Source organism: Emydura macquarii, unplaced genomic scaffold (assembly GCF_026122565.2).
Source record: "Emydura macquarii macquarii isolate MOO-44397 ecotype Brisbane River unplaced genomic scaffold, CSIRO-AGI_Emac_v2 contig_691, whole genome shotgun sequence".
NCBI lineage: Eukaryota > Metazoa > Chordata > Testudines > Chelidae > Emydura > Emydura macquarii.
The window spans coordinates 4,096,832-4,112,265 of NW_027130828.1; the positions used below are offsets into that span (position 1 = coordinate 4,096,832).

The 15,434-nt window shown below is 44.2% G+C and overlaps 1 protein-coding gene across 6 annotated transcripts in view; it reads left to right on the plus strand.

Annotated features, from left to right (window-relative positions):
* Positions 1 to 14,764, plus strand: part of TTLL11 (tubulin tyrosine ligase like 11) — a 113,482-nt gene extending 98,718 nt beyond the window's left edge. For 5 of the 6 annotated variants that reach the window (XM_067541758.1, XM_067541760.1, XM_067541759.1 and 2 more), the window contains one exon: positions 13,929 to 14,764. In XM_067541758.1, coding sequence (XP_067397859.1) covers positions 13,929 to 14,218 — 290 coding nt within the window. In that variant the 3' untranslated portion in view covers positions 14,219 to 14,764. Of the gene's footprint in view, positions 1 to 2,326; positions 2,438 to 13,928 lie in introns of all 6 variants that reach the window. The other variant, XR_010918585.1, reaches the window with a different exon arrangement.
* Positions 14,765 to 15,434: the final 670 nt, after the last annotated feature.

A 15,434-nucleotide genomic window follows, 5' to 3' on the forward strand; every position in this document is an offset into this window, starting at 1 on the left:
CCTGTTAGGGAGCTCTAATGGGGCCTCTTTACACATGCACAGAATTTCCAATAAGCTTAATGAAACTTATGTGCACACAACAAGGGAAGAATAAACCCCGTATGTCTGATACTTGTACGAATGAAGATAAATCTGTATGGAAGGGAGCCAGAGCTAAACAGGAATCCCATCTAGGACCTAAAAAGGAAGAGAGAGTTGTAAGGGGCAAATTAAAACCCCCACATTTAGAAAATGATGACATTTATTTTAAAAGTGACTTCTTTTTCTCTATTAGATTTTTAATATGTACTTGGGATCCTGATGAAACTTAACAATATGTAGCTTTAAATAGCTTCTCTGCTGCTCATGTGCCAATTTAATTGTCACTTTTTTATTAAAAACGTTAAAGGCTTGGGGTTTTAATATCCTCGTGTAAATTTTGTATTAGGAAGTAGAAACATGAATGAGGGTATTGTCAACCAAAGGTTTGGAACCCCTAACTGCATACAGGCAAATAAAGAAAACAAATGTTGTGAAACTAGCCATATTAAGGCAGTTATTAGCTGTAAACTCTCCTCATCAGTCTCATTCCGGGGTTTGTGGCATTCCTGCAGATTCTGCTGAGAAACAAAAGTGCGGAGCACCCGAGGGAGGCCTGCCCATTGGGTTTTGTACCTCAGGAAGCATGCAGAGTAGGCAGCCACTAAGGGCAGCGGACCAAAATCAGTTAGGATTTAAGCCGCGGCATAAATTCCACATCAAGTACAAGTTAATCCTGAAATAGACGTAACTGGTGAAGCAGAACAACTTGTACCAATCTAGTGTGGTGGGAGGGTGTGAAGGGTTGATGCTGTACATAATTTCTTTCTCCCCCTTTGCCTCCATGTCTTCTACCATTCTGCCTTAGAGCATGGAAAATCCTTCCCCACTTTGATCTCTTCTACATACCCACTTCTTCCATGAGGTCCATATGACACACACAAAAAAGTACTGGATCAAGAGATAAACAAATCATAAACTCCTCCTTCTGGCTCTCCCAGTGCCTCTTATCTCTCTGTGTCTTGTCTTGTAGTCTGTAGGGCTTCGGTGACAGCAAGTCTTAATGCTTGTGTTTTGTAGAGTGCTAACCTCAATGTCAGCATTTAACAGCAGTAACAAGAAAGTGGAGCACAGATCCTATTTTATCCTCTTCTCTCTCAAGTTGCTTGTTTTGCTACAACCACCCCACTGCATGGAAGTCCAGACTAGTTTTGCATACCCACAAAATACCATCAGTCAGAGTTATGCTGCTTTGTCATTACAATCCATTTTAGAACCTCTTTATGTCCAACTTGTGACTTTAAAATACAGTTTCAGTAAGTTCTCAATTTGGCTGAGAAGCTTTCATGAGAGTTGCACCTACTTTCATAAGGGATGAATTTGGCCCAATGACTTCCAGAAGCAATCTGCTAGAGTTAGCTTTAGAGAAGGCGGATTAGTATGGCCACACTAGGCTGAAGACATGAAAGAGCCAGTAATAACAAAATATTTACAGGCTCCCACTTCCCAGTGTGATATGAGAAAGCACTACTCGAAGCGAGAGTACGATGATACCCTCCCCTGGAGGAGAGCTCAAATTTGATGTACCAGAAATCTTGGAGTGGAGTTTGCCTGGGCATTCAGCCACTTAGACTTCACCTTCTGTTGAACAGTCTCAGTCAGGCAAATTAGAAATCGCTCACCTGGATTGTTTGTCTACATAAAAAATATGGCAGCTGAAAGGGAGTCAGAACAGCCCCAGGGCAAAAGCTGCAGGACGAGGTATTTATTAAAACCAGTGCTGAACTCCTTGAATGCCAAAGCCAAATGAAAACTGTTTGTTAGGGTGTGAGGGTTTATTCCCAGCCTCCTTACTGATCTGCTGTGTAACCCTGGGCAAGTCACTTAGCCTCTCTAGGCAGCAGTTTAGTGGGCTGTTAAATGAGAGTATTAATATTTACCTTTCACACAGGGAGATTGTGAGATTTAATCCTTTGCTTAACTCATTAAAAGAAATCTGCCAAAGTTTAATGACAAGGCTGAGCAGCAGTTGGGGCAGATTTCGCCTGGCCTTTGCTATGTTGCTATGTTTTCTGTTTTCTTAGTTTGCAAGCTTTTTGGGACAGGCACTATATCTCCTTTGTGTTTGTAAAATGCCTAGTACAATAGGGCCCTCGTCCTGACGAGGGCAGCATAAGTAATAAATAACAATGATAGGTATGAGAGTCACCAATGAAAGGTACTTTCTGTATAAGCTGCCCTTTAGAATTCTTTGAAATATGTGTGTATGTTCTAAACTAGCGGTTTTCAACCTTTTTTTCATTTGCAGGCCCCTAAAAAATTTCATATGGAGGTGCAGGCCCCTTTGGAAATCTTAGACATAGTCTGCGGACCCCCAGGGGTCCGGACCACCGGTTGAAAACCACTGTTCTAAACAATGGTACATTAACATGTTCAATATATTATTCACCTAATGTTTTTGTCGCTTTATACGTAGGTCATAAAAGTGGTTTCATCTCCCTTAAAAAAAAAAAAGTCTTCAATGTACCACACAGATGTCTGCAGTATAAATCATATTGTTTAGCCTCAAAACCAGACCATTGTATTCAGCTGACTTGTGCCTGTTCTAAGGGTTGCTATGCGTTTAGTCCCTCTGCTTATATAATGGTGGTTTTGTAAATTCCTTTCACAGAAAAACAAGCTAACTGAAATCTCAGCATTTTCCTCTTTCCTGAGTACGGCACTTATCTTTTGCTCCCACTAAAGGGTAGCCTTTCTTTTATGTAATTACTTTTTTCCCATGGTGAGCAATGGTAATAATAGATTTGAGCACACAATGATAACCCCTGGGATCTAGAGTTGAGTGCATACACATAAATCATTGGGTTGACTTTGGTTTTAACATTTTCTATATTTAAGCAAAGAGGGTTTTTTCCTCAAAAATCTGCAAAATTAGTTTTCCAAATTGACTAATTTATAATTTTGTACTAAATGCTCAGCAAATTACTGCTACACCATTAAAGGACTTTGTAATATCGGACAGTGGAAATGCTATAATGGCTGCATTTTCTGCTACTTAACACAAATTGCATTACATATTTTCCTAAGGTCACCAAAAAAAAAATAATTTGCTTCTGAGAAGGTATGGTTACTAGAGAGAGGCAATGGTTTTCTACCATTAATTCTTCTCTGGCTCTGTAAAACTGGAAACAAAGCTGTTTGCTCTTGTGTTCCCTCAAAATATTATTTTTATGAGCATTTATATGGCACCCATCACCATGGCATCTGAGCACCTTATGAAGCTTAAATGGAGAAAATCCAGGGACCCCCTGCTCTAGACTGGCTTCCTCTTATGGTTGTATTAAAATTGCCAGCCCCCACCCCCCAGCCCTTTGCACCACAGCCAGTTGTAATACTCAGCCATCTCTGAAAACCACATGATGCCATTTGGGACTTTACAGTACAGCTCTATTGTCTGCCTCAAATCTCTGTGCATGAATGGGGGAGGGGCTCTTTATAGAACGGCTGCATACGCATAGTGCGGGGGAGGAGTGCATGCAGAATTGCTGCTGGTTGGATTTGTCATCTAGGTGGCTATATGAAGAAAGGAACTGCATATTTAATTGGTCACAGGGTAGATATTAAATCATCAAAAGCTTTTCTATATCATGGAGACCAATCTCGTTTAAATGATCCTGTTGTAGAGCCTTATTTTCTGCAACTATTGCTCTGTGGCAGGAAGGTGGGAGTTATATTGTTACCTGTCATTACTCATATAATCAGCATGTTAATAATTATATAATATGCTACAATTTGCCTGTAGTATTCACAATGCAGGACACAAACCTGCACAAATAAGAACATCTTACAGCATGGAATTAATATATTAATCAGTAAGGCCCCAGTTCAGGAAAATATCCTTATGCAGGACTGTTGCTTAAACACTTGCTTGAGTTAAGGATGAGACTAAAGTTAAGCATATGCTTAAGTGCTTTCTTGAAATGAGGCTTCATTTTGTGTGTCACAGTATGTCAGGGCAGTATTAAGGTGATGAATCATTTAATTCAACTGTCCTTTGCTTTAATTTTCCTTTACATTTTTGGCTTACTGTTACAAGCTCATTGTCTGAAGGTATTATAATCTAATACATATATAATATGTCTGAGGTACGTTTACTAATTGTTCTTTTAAATATGTCCCATAGGTACCTTAACAGTGAATTAAAACAATGCTATAAAATCTTAGGTCAAGATTGGGACACTATTGAAACTTTTAAGGCAGATTTTGATTCACTGGATTTTTTTTTAACTATAACTTTCCAGTGAGATTGTATTAAGAGCCTGTTAGCAAATCTTAATTCATTGACACAGGGTGTGACTCAATTTTTATGTAAAAGTTTTTGGGGCCTATTTTACATCTTTGCAGAAATCCATTGATTTCAATAAACACTTTAACATTCAGTCTATGACTATCTGATGAAATAGTTACAGTACTTTAACATTTGCCGTTAACACTCTTTAAATATAAATATGTTTAAATTGGTGTTTAAATTTTAAATTTCTCATAATTATTAATACGGTTTGGTATCCTTTGTTATCTACCTCTCAAATTTAGTGGGTTAAACTCTGCTGGGTATGTTTTGTTGCATTTGTGACTGCTGAGCACAGGTGCTCAGCATTTCTGGGAATCAACCAAGTTGTCTCAGCTTGCACATCAAAGAATGGAAACCCCGGAATCAGTAACCACTTTTTTAAAATTTGGCCTTGATGAGCATTTTGGATTCAGATGATCACTTATGAAAAAGGCAACAGAATGTAGGCTGAATGTTACACTTGTGTTTACACTAACTAGCCTGTGGATTTTGTAATCAAAGAAACATTGCTTTGTGCTAGTAAAAAAGGGTTGGAGACCGTTGACAGGTTACGTGATCTTAGATACTCTGAAACTATTCAGAAGTTTTTATCTTCTGAGTTTGAGTATCTAAGATCACATTACCTGTTAACTCTTTTTTAATGAGTAAAAGACAGTGTTTGCCTTCCTCAATAAATAATTAAGAATGCTACAAAATACGTTTCTTCTTCGAGTGCTTGCTCATGTCCTTTCCATTATAGATGTGTGTACGCCTCCGTGCACAGTTACCAGAACTTTTTTCCCCTTAGCAGATCCCATAGGGCCGGCTCCGGCGCTCTCTGGAGGCCTGCACACATGCCATGGTATATGAGGCGCTGCCGGCCCTACGCCCCCTCAGTTTCTTCTTTCCGCCTGTGACGGTTTCTGGAACTGCCTTTGCTTGCATTGCAAGTGCTTCATTCCCCATTGTTTGAGCTGTTATCGTTGTTTGTGTAACTTAGATAGTTAGATTAAGTAACTGTTAATAGTGGTAGTTAATTACCTAAGGTAGTCCCGGCCAGGACTTAGCCAAAACCGGAGTATGCCCCGGTCACTGGGCTTCAAACTGTGTGCCTTCTGCGGGAAGGATTTCCTGCTCAGCAACCCCCATGACAGCTGCCTGAAGTGCTTGGGTGAAGCCCATCGCAAGGAGAAGTGTAAGATCTGCAAGACTTTCAAACCCAGGACTCAGAAGGACAGAGAAATCCGTTTGAAAGCCTTGCTCATGGAGGCAGCGCTTCGTCTGGCCTCCAAGCCAACCCGCTCCATCTTAGTACCAAGCGTGGGGTCGGTACAGAGTTCACTGTCAGCGTCGCGCATCATCTCCGGTACTGAAGAAGAAGTGGAAGCAGCACTCGAAACGCAGTCACTCCCCCACACCGTCCAAGTAGGTGGGGTTGAGCACTGAACCACACAGGGGACAGACCACTGAGACCCACTCGCCAGAGCCAGCCCCGACTCCAAGAAAGGGAGGAGCCCCTCTGCTCCTGCCGGCGCCATCAACACTGGAGGCCTTTCAGGCAGCAAGAGCCTTGTTGGCCTTGCCTATGCCTCCACCGAGGGAGAAGGGACTGGTGTTGCAGGGGAAGCCTGTGCTGGGACCCTCTGAATGGCTCAGGAGATTCCCGGTGCGGGGAGGTAGATCTCCGGCTGGCCGGTCGCCTAGGGTGGAGCAATGCCACTCCCCTAGAAGTTGTTCCAGGTCATGGTCGTCGGGCCGACCTGCATTGAGAAGGGAAACAGAATCGCCCTCCCAACACCAGTCTCGATCCCCGGCACCGGAAGAAGTCCACTCCAGGGGATGGCACTGGTCACAATCGCCTGCTGGGCGCCGCTATCCAGATGGATCCTGCCGTTCCCACTCTCTGGCACCGAAGAGTTCACCCGCACCGAGTTGGTGCCGAACCCGGTTGCCAAAGTCTGATTCGGCACCGAAAGGCAAGCAGTACCGCAAGTCCTCGGTACCGAGACGATGCTCTGGAACATCCAGCTCCTCGGAGCATGGTCCCATGCACCGGCATCAGTTGCGGCGTCGATGTCATACCTTCTTGTTGTCAAGAGGACACGCTCCAGAGTGACGGAGCACCTATGGATTGGGGTACTCCTCCTCCCGGGCTTGGTACCGCACAGCAGGAGCCTCTGAGACAGCCCCACCATGGTCTTCAGATGGGCCTGCTGATAAATGAACAAAAGTCCATGTTAAATCCAGTGCAGTGCGTAGAGTTCATCGGAGCGATCCTGGACACTTCCCAAGCTAGAGCCTTCCTGCCCCAGCCGCGCTTCAAGGCAATGTCCTCTGTTATTGCCCACCTGCACCAATGCCCTACAACAACAGCCAGGCATTGCCTACAGCCATTAGGTCACATGGCGACCTGCACCTATGTGGTGAGGCTGGCTTGCCTGAAGCTCAGACCGCTTCAAGCATGGCTGGCCTCAGTGTACATTCTGGGCAGGCACCTTTTGGATCAGGTGGTCACAGCTCCCCCCCCCCCCACGTCCTAGCCTCCCTAGACTGGTGGAGGATCCCTCGGGCAGTGTTAAAGGGTGTTCCATTTGAGGAGCTAGTTCCCTCAGTTACCCTGATATCGGACGCCTTGGACATAAGGTGGGGTGCCCATATCAGCACCGACCTCGGCGCACAGCTGATTGAGGGAAGAGAGATGCCTGCACATCAATGGGCCATTCGCCTGGTGTGCAGCGTGTTCCTCCGCTTTGCGGAGGAAGCTATCCATCTGTGGGACTTTGTGGTAAAACACGATTTTCACATGATAGCTTTTCACCTCCCCGGTGTGAGGAACGATGAGGTGGACCGCCTCAGCAGGTCGTTCTTACACCGCCATGATTCGTCGCTACACTCAGAGGTGGTGTCTATGATTTTCCGGAGGTGGGGCTCTCCCCAGGTGGACCTGTTCGCGTCGGCATAGAACAAGAAGTGCCCACAGTTCTGCTCTCTCCGTGGCCGAGAGGCCGGATCGATCACCGACGCTTTTCTGCTACAGTGGTCAGGGAGCTTCATGTACGCGTTTCTGCTCATTCCCCTCCTGCTCAGAGTCCTGTTAAAGATGAAGAGGGACAAAGCGAACGTTATCTTGATCGCTTCAGCCTGGCCGTGCCAGCATTGGTTCAGCATGCTGCTGGACCTCTTGATCACCCCTCCTTTGGAGCTCCTGAGACGGCACGATCGCCTGTCCCAGGATCACGGTCGCCTGTTGCATCTGGACCTGGACTCCCTGCACCTCATGGCGTGGAGGCTCTGTGGCTGACTGAGGACAAGCAAGCCTGCTCGGTGCAGGTCCAGCAAGTCCTGCTGCATAATAGGAAGCCTTCTACGCAAGTCATGTATTGGGCTAAATGGAGACAGTTTACCTATTGGGTGGAGTCCCGGGGTATTCCGCCCAGCCTCTCGCCAATACAGGCTATCCTGGAGTACTTGCTACAGCTAAAGCTCCAGGGACTGGCTATGGCCTCCCTGAAGGTCCACCTAGCAGCTATATCAGCCTTCCACCAGCCAATGGAGGGGAGATCGCTTTTCTCCCACCCAATGACAATTAGGTTCCTGAAAGGGGTGGAAAGGCTATCTGCAGGTCTGTGACCCGGTGCCTCCCTGGGATCTCAACCTCGTCCTCTCACGGGGCCCCCCTTCGAACCTATGGCTTCATGCCCTCTGCTCCTGCTTTCTTGGAAGGTAGCCTTCCTGGTGGCCATTATCTCTGCAAGGAGGGTCTCCAAGATTAGGGCGCTGACCTTGGAGCCCTCCTATATGGTGTTCTATAAAGATAAGGTTCGGTTGAGGCCGCACCCGCCCTTCCTGCCCAAGGTGGTTTCCCAATTTCATTATAACCAAGATATTCTTCTCCCCATGTTTTTTCCCAAACCTCACCATTCAGAGGAGGAGTGAAGTGGCCCTCGCTGGACATAAGATGGGCCTTGTCTTTCTACATCGAGCACATGAAACTGTTCTGGAGATCGATGCAGCTCTTCGTTGCGGTGGCCGACCGGATGAAAGGCTCACTTGTCCCTGCCCAGCACATCTCATGGATAACTTCTGCATCAAATTCTGCTACGAGCTGGCGAAGGTGCCACTTCCGTGAACCATCACAGCGCACTTAACCAGAGCTCAAGCCTTGTCTACAGCCTTCCTAGTGAGAGTGCCCGTGCAGGACATCTGCAGAGCCGCCACTTCCATACCTTCATGTCCCACTACACCATTGTCCCGCAGGCGCAGGAAGACATGGGCTTCAGCAGAGCAGTGCTGCAGGCAGCTCACCGGTAACTCCTACCCACCTCCAACGTATTGCTTGTTAGTCACCTATAGTGGAATGGACATGAGCAATCACTCGAAGAAGAAAACAAGGTTACTTACCAGTAACTGATGTTCTCCGAGATGTGTTGCTCATGTCCATTCCACAACCCACCCCCCGTCCCCGTTGCTGGAGTTGGTGGAAAGAAGGGACTGAAGGGGTGTAGGGCCGGCAGCGCCTCGTATACCACGGTATGTGCGTGGGGCTTCAGGGGGCACCGGAGCCAGCTCCTACAGGATCTGCTAAGGGGAAAAAAGTTCCTGTAGCCGTGCACGGAGGCATGCACACACCTATAGTGGAATGGACGTGAGCAACACATCTCAAAGAACAGCAGTTACGGGTAAGTAACCCTGTTTTCTGTAACTAAACAAATCATTTCTGCATAATACATTTAAAAAACATGTTTCATGAGCAATCAATCGAATTCTGCGCACTCAACGTTCCATGAGGCAATCAAAATGAATGATGAGTCGATTCTGTGACATCTTCAGATAAATTAGTAATACTCAAAGCAATATGTATCTATATTCTGCTGAAATATAAATTACATTGTTTAATGAGAGTCCAGGATGACCTTTCAGTCTGGACAAGCCTCAGCTTGCTAATCACCATTCTTAGTGAGTCGGCTTGTCTGTCATTTAATGAATTGCAGAGAGTGTACTACTGACTGGTAGCTGTTTGTTACTTTCCGATAATGATTTCCCTGCTTGCTCCATTCACATGTGTAGTGCGAATTTGTCAAAATAGCAGAGTTCAGAGGTGATTTTCTTGTTGCAGTAATGACTTAACTATACCAATTGATATATAACTTAAGCTCTAAAATTGCTGCCACATTCCAATGAGAAAATAATGCCATATGTTTCTGACAGCTGCGCAGTACTTCTGTGAAATAAGTCTGGTGTTTTTACTGGACAGGTGTCTCCATCTCAAAAAACACCATTACCGTTGGCACCTTGGTTGGCAGGAATAGATGTAAAACTTTGAATGGAGTGGCAATAGAGACTTAATGCCTTCACAATGATAAAGGTGGTGTTTCAAGGTCAGAACTGAGTCACAGTGGGGTGTTTGAGGGAACCTTTCATTGCCGCTGCCTGTTGTACAGTGCTTGCTCTATGAATGAGAGAGGAGGGATGCTCCAGGCGTTGGGGCACTAGCCTAGGTCTTAGGAGACCCAGGTTCAGTTCCTTGCTCTGCCAAGGACTCCATTTGTGACTGGGGTCAGTCACTTAGCTCCTCAGTGCCTCTGTTCTCATCTGTATGAGGGAGGTAATAGTTCTGCCTCATAGGGGGTTGTGATGAGGATAAATACACTGAAGATTGTGAGGCACTTTGAAATCTCCTGATGAAAAGCACTATATAAGAGTTCGGTATTTTTAGTTTTGTTTCTTATAAAGCGAGCATTTCAGTCTAGCTGTAAAGCTAGTATCTTTCAGCTAAGACCAAAACCTAGTTTACTTAAAACACAAAAGCAATCCCCCCCAAACCAAACCACCTCCCTCCAGACACACACGTGTATTCATTCCTCTTATACACATACACCTGTGCATATACACCTTTTGTTTTTTTTAAAGGAACAGAACAATGGAATAATAAAAAAAATAACAAAATCACTCTAGCTGAGAATTCCCTTCAATTATTTATCATTATTTTATTTCTACAAAATGGCTCTTCATCTCTCTCCTACGTAAACCCCAAGTGTCTCAATGATACACAATGGTAATTTTGCTAGAATGTGGCCGGATATCACACCTGTAAAAATACTTAGATCCTTCTGAAGATCTAAAAGTGCTTCACGGATGTTAATGAAGTCTGCATCTGTAGATAAGTATTATTTTACCTAATTCATAAGAAGATAAACTATATTATACAGTAGCCTTATATATGACAGATAACATACACATCAGGCACAGGCAGTAATACATAAAGTATATTGCTCAAAAGAGTGATAGAGGGAACAAATCTAGTCTGGATATCAGAAGGAAAAATTGAATATGTATTGCAAATAATATAGCAGTCATCAGATGTTTAAAAATGTCTGAATCACCACACTGTACGTGGTCTAGCTACATTAGAAACCCCTTATTTGCGCAATCACTAAACAGTAACCAGGTTTCCAGGTGCTCAAAGTACTGTCTATATAGAGGGGGTGTGGGGTGTTTCTACAGAGAGGAATTGTACAGAAAATGTGCAGATTTCCCTTTAGAATTTCACTGTGGGACCAAATCATTTATTTTAAATTAGTTGACAGAACTGCATTAGCAAAAGAATCACAGGCAGGTGAACCTTCAAGCCGAGTATTTCAGCATCCAGGATTTACCAGATTTGTTTAGGGTCACAATGAACCAGAAGTTTTCTGGAAAAAATAAAAATGGAATGTAATACTTCTGTACATAATAATCTTCCTGAACTATCTGTGGCAATTTGGCTTTGAATTTGGCCCGCTTTCAACTGTAAATCACACAATAACTGTTTCTATTATTGTAAAACAGCAGCTTCTAACTTTTTCCATTAAATACTCTGCATGAGTGTCACTTATGGGGGAAAATATGTATGCTACCGAATCGGCCCTTTTTCTCACATGGTAGCTCACCATGACTGATAAAATAATTTACTGAGCTGGCAGCTGCTGCTGTCAGATAACCCAACAATTTCTTTGCAAGCTCTTTCACCACAGAACTCGTAAGTGACCCCAATTGCAGGCTTGGTTGAGAGAAATTATACTTCAAACTGTAATTGTAATGTTTAAAAAGATGCTTTTTCTTATGACATCAATAAACCTAAATTAAGTTTAAAAAAAAAACAACCCTCAGCATCTGATCTTAAAATAATCCCCTTAAGTGTGTGCTCTAACTGGGTGAGCCAGTTAAGATGCAAACCAGATATGACAGCTCCTTGTTGCTGACATTCCACAAAGGTCTGGCGGTGCGTAGGTCCTTAATTAAGAGTTAAATAGGGTATTACAGCAAGGTTCCAAAATGCAGGAATTAGCATTATGTGCAGCCACCCTTTCCCATGGCTATTGTAACATGCTGTAAATGGGATGCAACCAGAGGACACCCTAGAAGTCCTGTTTCTGCAGTGTCTGGCTTCTACAGGTTGCTTGGGGGGGAGCAGAGAAGCAGAACTTCACAAAATAATCTTTGCCAATGCTCTGCTTTCCCTTAATGTACACTCCAAGGGCTTGGGTTTCATACAATTGAAACAGCTCATCTGTGTTAGAGGGCTCTATTCAGGTTAAGCAGAATCTCTTTCCTGATGTCAGTGAAATTACACATTTACCTGGGAAATATATAGCAAAAGGAGCTAAACTCACTCTGCCATAAGTATTTTCAGCAGACTTTCTTGGAGCGGGCTGGGGAAGCCAGTCCTTTAGAATAACTGAGGGGCATATGATATATCTGCTTTGTGCCTATGTCTGTCCCACCTTGGGACGTGAACTTCCCATTATGTGAATTTAAGAAGGGGTGGGGAGTTGGCACTTGGATAGGAGGCCTAAAGGAGAAGCTAGGCTTTTGGAGGCGTGGTGATGGTGATCCAGTAAGGGGCTCTTGTCTCCATGTCAGTACTAACGACAGTGTCCCACAATGGTGCTGAGAATGCTGTGTGGTTGGAGTGGCAGTCTCCTGGATAAGAGAGAAACCTGAGCTCCTAACCCTACTGGTCATTAAAGAAATCAGGGCACCTCTCATTGAAGCGGGAGCGTTAACCCTGGTGTTTCAGCTGAACGTTTAGCCTCACCAAGGTAGGGATGAAGAAGGGAGCAGGAGCTAAGGGCTGCTGTTGGGCAGGAGAGACAATTTGAGTACTCATCTGCCATCCCTTAATGCAGAACATTCAAGCTGAAGTCCTTAGTGCAGCAAGGACTGACAGCAAACATCCAGTACATGCGAAACCATTGCGGGAGCAACTTTCACTGAAACCAGAGGAGAGGACTTTAGAAAAGCCAAATTAGGCCAGCAGCTGCTACAGAAACCCCATCCCAGTGCTTGGCATCTCCAGCCCTTAGAATGCCGTGAGCCGAATGGCCCATCTGTGCCCACCATGCAGGTTCCAGTCTTTGAACTTGGCCTGTGAAGTACTGCCAGGCCCCAGCCTCCATTTGTGGCCTCCTTTAGTTGGAAAGGAAAAGCAGCTGCAAAGAACTGTGGAATGGAAAGTTGTGCCCTGGCATGCACAACAAGAAAAAAAGGGCGGCACTGAGTTGGTGAGAGCAGTGATGGTGGAACATGGAGTCTTTCACTTCCAGGTGCCACTTTGAATCCAGCCAAGGTCAGCAGAGACTCTAAGGTGTTACCGTATGATAGCTGTTTGGTGAGCTATGTGAAATGAGTTGGCCAGTCACAGCCCAGTTCCTGATGGAAAAGTGTCCATATTGCCAACACCATCACCATAACTTATATTGGGTAGCCTTAGTGGACATTTCATCAGAAAGACCACACATGTCTGACCGCACAGAGCAGTGTCAGCAGAGAGGACGGAAAGTTTAGGATAACTCACTTGTACATTAATGAGGCACTCATTAATGGGACCAGCTTTACAAAGTCATGAACTGAAGCACCGTGAAATCTGAAGTATATTCAGATCTGAACTTTTGGTTTGGTTGCATCTCTAAACATGCAAAGTTTAAAATAACATACTTCAGTTGCACATATGACTTGTTTTTTCCTATATCCTCACGTGCTGAGCTCCAGAGAATGTGTCAGACTCAGTTTCAACGTAATATCGGAAGCAACAAGAATCAGGGCTGATCTTTTGTCAATTCAATTTTCAACCTCTTAGAATCAGTAGTTCCTATAGCCATTTATCTCCAGATACCAGACTACCAGGTCAGACTGATGCTCGTGAGTATCACAGCATATCCTTGTGAATAGTTTCTACTTTCAGGAATGTCACCCATCTGTAACCCAATTTGGGCATGTTTGCTATTCTGGGACACTTTTTTAAAATCTTTGTGCTGTTTGATTTGTGTCAAATAAAAATAAAATGTTTCACTTTGGTCCTTGAAGAACAGAGAGAATGGGTGTTTTGTTAATTACCATTCTAGGCAATTGTTGCTTGAATTAAAAAGGAGTTAACTCTGTGTGTGTGCGCGCGCACGCGCGCGCGCGCACGCGCGCGCATACAGATTCAGTCTTTGGGATGGAAAATGGTATAGAAATGCGTCATACTAGATTCAAAGACTGCAGCATGTGAGAGAAGTCTGTGTCATAATTCTAATGTAAATTCTCTTCTTATTTGAAGGGATGTGTTTGCAAGCCTTTGTAGAAGCTTTCTTTTGCCTGGCTCAAAGAAGATACAAGTCACTCCCACTTCACGAACAAGTGGCATCATTGATTGATTTCTGTGACTACCATCTAGCCATCCTGGATGAGAAGCGCCTGGTTTGCAGCCGAGGAATAACGGAGCGTCGAGCGGCGCTGGTTACCTGTCAGCCAGATGGACTCCACCTCACCTCAGCTACTCCTGCACCTCTTCTGAACCGCATGACCACTGCCAGTAAATTTACAGATTATAGAAATCATCGATCTTGATGGGCGCTATTAAGGCAAAAAAGAATGACAGGGCTGAAAACTAATCCCTGTACACATGCTGCAGGAGGTGAAACACAGGCTCTTGAGTTCTTCCATCTGATAATCATAGTTATTTATTACATCTTTCCCTGATTTATGCTCTTCAGAAATGACTATTGCAAGTTTCCCCTTCCAAGTAATGACTCTCAGTGGAAATGGCTGTTATTTATTATTTCCCCAGTGGACATACAATATAGCTCAAATGACAAACTGCAGCTTCTATTCTGAGTTTATGGAAAATCATTTATGAAGACAAAGGGGCAAAAATGCAATGTTACGATAACTGGCATCATGGGGTTGATAGCACTGACTGAGAGGAGCAACCTCTCTGAAGGAATTTCAGCTTCAGTAATGTCTATGAGAAGCGAATCTCCAAGACAGGAGCAACATGTTTTTGAGCTGCACTGTGTGTTTGGGACACTGTTTTGAAACCAAGTAAGAAGATGTAAACTGGCATTTACTGATTGTGTGCTTTTTAAAAATTAAAACCCAAAATTATGCATTTGATCACATTTTAGGCTTAGGTGTGTGTGTGACATTGTCTTTGGGATTAAAAATGGTCTAGAAATGAGACATTAGATTAAAAGACTGCAGCATGTGACAGAAGTCTGTGCCACGATTCTAATGTAAAACTCTCTCTTTTGTGAGGCTTTTACTGTACTTTGTTTTGTGTGAATTGATACAGATTTTGTCTATTGAGTGCCGGCAGCTACATACTGGATTTAAAAAAAAAGTTAATCCCAAAGCACTGAAATCATAACTATTTTGGGGTCCAGCACTTTGTACACAACCTTTGTTACTCCAACTACTGTTATATATCAAAAGAAAAGATCAAAATGGCTACCCATCCTGCTTGCCCGTATACCCGCAAACAGCTGCATTAAGTTCACTAACCTGGTGTGTGGTACTTCAGTGGAACTGCGTGTGTAAGGAGTCATGGACATTGATCCTGCAAAGAGTAGTGCACTGGCTCACCCCAGCGTTGTTCTTTTTTTAGGGTCAGGGCCTAGGAGCTGGATCCAAAGCCCAGAGAAGTCAGTGAGGCCTTTCCATTGACTTAAGTGGTCTTTGGATCAGGCCGTAGGTGACTCAGAGTTGGCAGGATCAGATCCCAAGGTGCTGGTTCTGATGTTCATGGCTTTGAATGGCTGAGGACCACCCCACTGAGAGCTCCAGT